This window comes from Neoarthrinium moseri, assembly GCF_022829205.1.
Source record: "Neoarthrinium moseri strain CBS 164.80 chromosome Unknown scaffold30_Wmoseri_CBS_16480, whole genome shotgun sequence".
NCBI classification, from domain to species: Eukaryota; Fungi; Ascomycota; class Sordariomycetes; order Amphisphaeriales; family Apiosporaceae; genus Neoarthrinium; species Neoarthrinium moseri.
In genome coordinates this window covers 133,744-137,929 of record NW_026055144.1, presented here as the reverse complement: position 1 = coordinate 137,929, position 4,186 = coordinate 133,744, and the positions used below count along the sequence as shown (strand labels likewise).

The following is a 4,186-nucleotide window of genomic DNA, read 5'->3' as shown; positions in this document are numbered from 1 at the left end:
GGTTGGAACTGGAGATTGACCGCAGAGCCCAGGAAAAAGTAACGTACGGTAATCTGCAAGGGATTGAGCGGTGGTACAAAGCCGCCGATGAATGACCTTGCTTCTTGAACATATAAACGAGGTTTTATGCCAACGATGAACCGGGAAACTTCAGAATCGAATATTCCTATCCCCGTCATATACATCATAGCGCCAACTCTAGGAGTCGCATCGCAGCACACGGGGCGGAAATTCCCAATGGAGCTGTGGAGCCGAGCGGTTACAACACCTGGATCCTGCCCGATTGCCGAATCTACGGGGAAACCAAATCGGCCCCGCATACGAGTTATTACTTTCCAGACTCGACGCTCAGACTAAGACAGGCGAGCTTCCAAGATCGAATTACCACAATAGGCAATCAAGTTCCAATGCCGCTCCAATGTGAGGGAAGAGGGTTGCATCCCGCCAAACATAGAATGGCCTGACCTAGATAACGTCAAGGACTATCATGAGGCTTGACCCGTGTATACTCTCAACAGATACCAGGCTGACTGCATAGTGCATACCCTCTCCATCCTGGTAACTATATTCGCAGCAAGTAGGCACTCCAGAAGCTTCAGTCGCCATCGCAATGCCTCGGGAACGGCTCGGAACATGTGCCACACGACATATCAAAGCAACGGTCTCTGCGCACAGGAATCTCTTGGATACGGACGTCCCGTCTGCAATGGCGCGATGTTACTCGCCAAGACAACGAGCGATGTCAACCCCGCCTTAGTAGGTGAGGTATTCTCCCGTCGCCGATGGCATGTTTGCCGTTTATACTCGGTAAGAGAACTGTTGCACTTTCCAAAGGGACCATGTGACGAATGCCGCAGTAGTCGCCGTGGTGACACAGAAGCCACTGCATCAAGCTTAATGCCGAGTGCGACCCGCGGCGTTGTCACGGCCGGTGTCAGGCCTGTCAAGCTAGGTAACTCTCGAGCCTCCTCACCCTACTGTACGTCAATTGCTACCCACCCGTTGACTACTTGCACCGCTGCATGTGCATGGGTTCTTTCACGTTATTGCCCTCCGGGGAACGTTGGCCGTTGCATGCCACGGTAGGGTCGCTAGCTGCGACGCCTTCCACGGAGAGATTACCCGGCAGTTGTAACTCAAGCCGCATCGCCGCATGGCGTCAGGCTGCGCAACGTAAGCTGAGCTCCCTGCCAGCTATACATGCCAATTGACGACGTGCTCGGCCTTGACTATGTGCGTGCGACTCGTGCTGTGGTATGACCATCCACCCTGCTCGTGCTACCTGAGGCGGTGGTAGGGGAGCGACGTGGTAACCTCGACCACGCACGTGGTACATGCAACTGTGTTTCTTGAAACAGTGTAGGACAAGCAACCTTGCATCACCCTCTACGACTGCTGCACTATACGGCGTCGCTTCACCCGGAGACGAAGCCTTCCGATTCGCATCTGTGTAGTCCTGCGCAATCAGATGGAGAGCCTGCCTCGCGGTAGCCGAGAGCCCCTCTGTTGCAGAGAAGCTTGTCTATTTACGATGCGCCGAGAGGTGGAAAATGCAAGCGATCCTTGCTCGCATGAACTGTAAAAGACTATACTAGGCCAGCTTCGACTGTCAAATCCGACAGTCAAAATCCGACAATAGGGACCATGCGACAGGGGTTTGGGCCAAAAAGAGAAGGGCCTGTCTCGCATGCCAACCGGAATCGTTGCCAAACGTCGTCGAGGGTTGAAACGAAAAGTAACATATCTACATGCGCACCGTGCGTGCTGGCTGTAGCGAACTCCACAGGTCAACGACGGGTTGGACGGCACACACTCACGCACTATGACTTAAGCAAACGTCTGTTCGCTGAACAAATCCTTCCCGCCCATCAAACATGCCAACGGGTCTATTTTAGGTCTTAAGCTTTTCGGGAAGTTCGTGCCCATCGGGAAGATCTGATCTAGGTAGGGAGATCCAGCCTCTCTAACGATGCGTGTTACAGAAGCCCGAGTCAAGCAAGTCACTCCTGTCATTCCTGTTTCCCCTCAACCGCCTGCTTGAAGCATAAAAATAAAAACCCTCGTGAGGAACCAAACTTTGTCGTGCGACGCTAGAAATAGCAACAGGTCGCATCAATTGAATCCATCATTCATCCAGAAAAAAAGACCCCCTGCCTCCCCGGTTGGTTTGACTCACCTCAGGCAGGATGTGTGAGGGTCGACACGACGCAAGTGAGTCCACGACCCCTGGGATCTTTCATCAGTGGGGGGTGCTCCCTGCAGCAAACCTCGTGGCCCTGTCCAGCTACGTGCAGAGGGCTCATCGCCTTGCGCACCAGGCCCGTAACTCCCTATTGGAAGAGCCGCATGAGGATGCATCTCGAACAGGTTGAATCGCCTGCTTGACCACGTTTGCTCTGGCAGTCTGTGGGCATGACAACTGGGTTCAATCTCACCCTGATCGGCGTTATTTATATCCCACCTCCTTGTCGCCGATTACACACCTGAACCCTTTGTCTCGGGTCCGGCGCCGAACCTATTTTCAATGATCGGCGGCGCATCGGGAACGACATCCCGTTGCTTTTCGCCTCCATTCGCCTCCATTGCTGATCACCGGTTGGGCGAACAGCCTACTGGGTGCTGAGTTTCAATGTTTGCATCTGAAAAAGAAAAAAATTTCCCCGGCCGTTGTGGGTAATGGATAAGGCCGAACATGACATGACAAGTCTGGATTCCCCTCGACACCGTTGCACCCAAATTTCACATTTGGCCGGGCGGAGGGGCTTCGCAAGCGTTCGCCGGTAGGCGCCGAACACCACAAAACGCACTGCTCGTAATCTGGCCGTCAGCCACCGGGATCGTGATAACACAACGGCGTCGTAGCTAGCAGACTCCCTTCAATGACACATAATATCCACTCGACGACTTTTCGTGCCTATATCTACCTATTTGCTGATTTTGCTCCGTACGCGTAGTCACAGTTTCGAAGCAGATTGTACAGCGAAACAGTATCGAACCTGTAGTACCTAAAAGTGAGACGGCTCCAGCTTAGCGGTTTTACGTGCAAAGGTCGATTTTCAGCTACTCGAAGATCTGTTGAGCTCTTGTCTCACGAAGCGTGTGGAAGTCCAAGATGTGCAAGTCGCAATTCCATGAATTTCTGGCTGCTCTGCCGAAATGCGAGCACCACCTTCATATCGAGGGCACTTTTGAGCCCGAACTCCTGTTCGAGCTGGCAGCCAAGAACAACATCACTCTGCCGGCGGACAAAGATGCGGCTTTCGCCTCAATTGAGGCCTTGAAGGCCCGGTATTTGACCTTCGCCAACCTGGATGACTTCCTGGGGTACTACTACATCGCCATGTCGGCCTTGATTGACGCAGCAGACTTCGAGGCCTTGGCGTACGCATATTTCAGCAAGGCGGCCTCCCAGAACGTACGGCACGCTGAGGTGTTCTTTGATGCGCAGGTCCACACGGAGCGAGGCGTGGCATTCGAGACGGTTGTCACTGGTCTCAAAGCGGCCCAGAGGCGGGCGGAGAAGGACTTCGGCATCACCACGGAGCTCATTATGTGTTTGGTCAAGCATCTCCCGCTTCCTGATGCCATGAAGACCTTTGCACACGCCCGGGATGGTGGCTTCTTCGCAGACGGCACGCTTCTCGCCGTGGGTATGGATTCATCTGAGGCGCCCTTCCCTCCCAAGATGTGGACTGAGCTGTACGACGCCGCGAAGGCGGCCGGTATCAAGAGAACCATCCACGCGGGAGAGGAGGGACCGGCCGACTACGTCGTCCAGGCACTAGACCTTCTCGACGCTCAGAGAATCGATCACGGCCTGCGGTCCTTTGAGGACGATGCGCTGATCAAGCGACTGGTAGAGCAGAAGACCCTGCTCACCACCTGCCCATTGTCCAACCTGAAGCTGCAGTGCATCAAGTCGATCTCCGAGTTCCCCCTGAGGAAGCTCCTCGACTCGGGCGTGCGCTTCAGCATAAACAGCGACGACCCCGCCTACTTCGGCGGCTACATCCTGGAGAACTACTGTGTCCTGCAAGACACGTTCGGCCTGACGGTGAAGGAGTGGGAGAGCATTGTCACGGGTGCGGTGCTGGGTAGCTGGTGCAGCGAGGAGAGGAAGACGCAGCTGCTGGCGGAGATTGACGGTGTCATCTCCACCTGGAGCGCCAAGTTGGGCGGCCAGTGA

At 54.7% G+C, this 4,186-nt stretch overlaps 1 protein-coding gene across 1 annotated transcript; it reads left to right on the top strand.

Annotated features, from left to right (window-relative positions):
• Positions 1–3,112: 3,112 nt before the first annotated feature.
• On the top strand, positions 3,113–4,186 carry JN550_007656 (uncharacterized protein; the record flags this gene model as incomplete). The annotated part of the gene is made up of 1 exon (XM_049319530.1): positions 3,113–4,186. The coding sequence occupies one exon, from the start codon at positions 3,113–3,115 to the stop codon at positions 4,184–4,186; it is 1,074 nt and encodes a 357-aa protein (XP_049170313.1).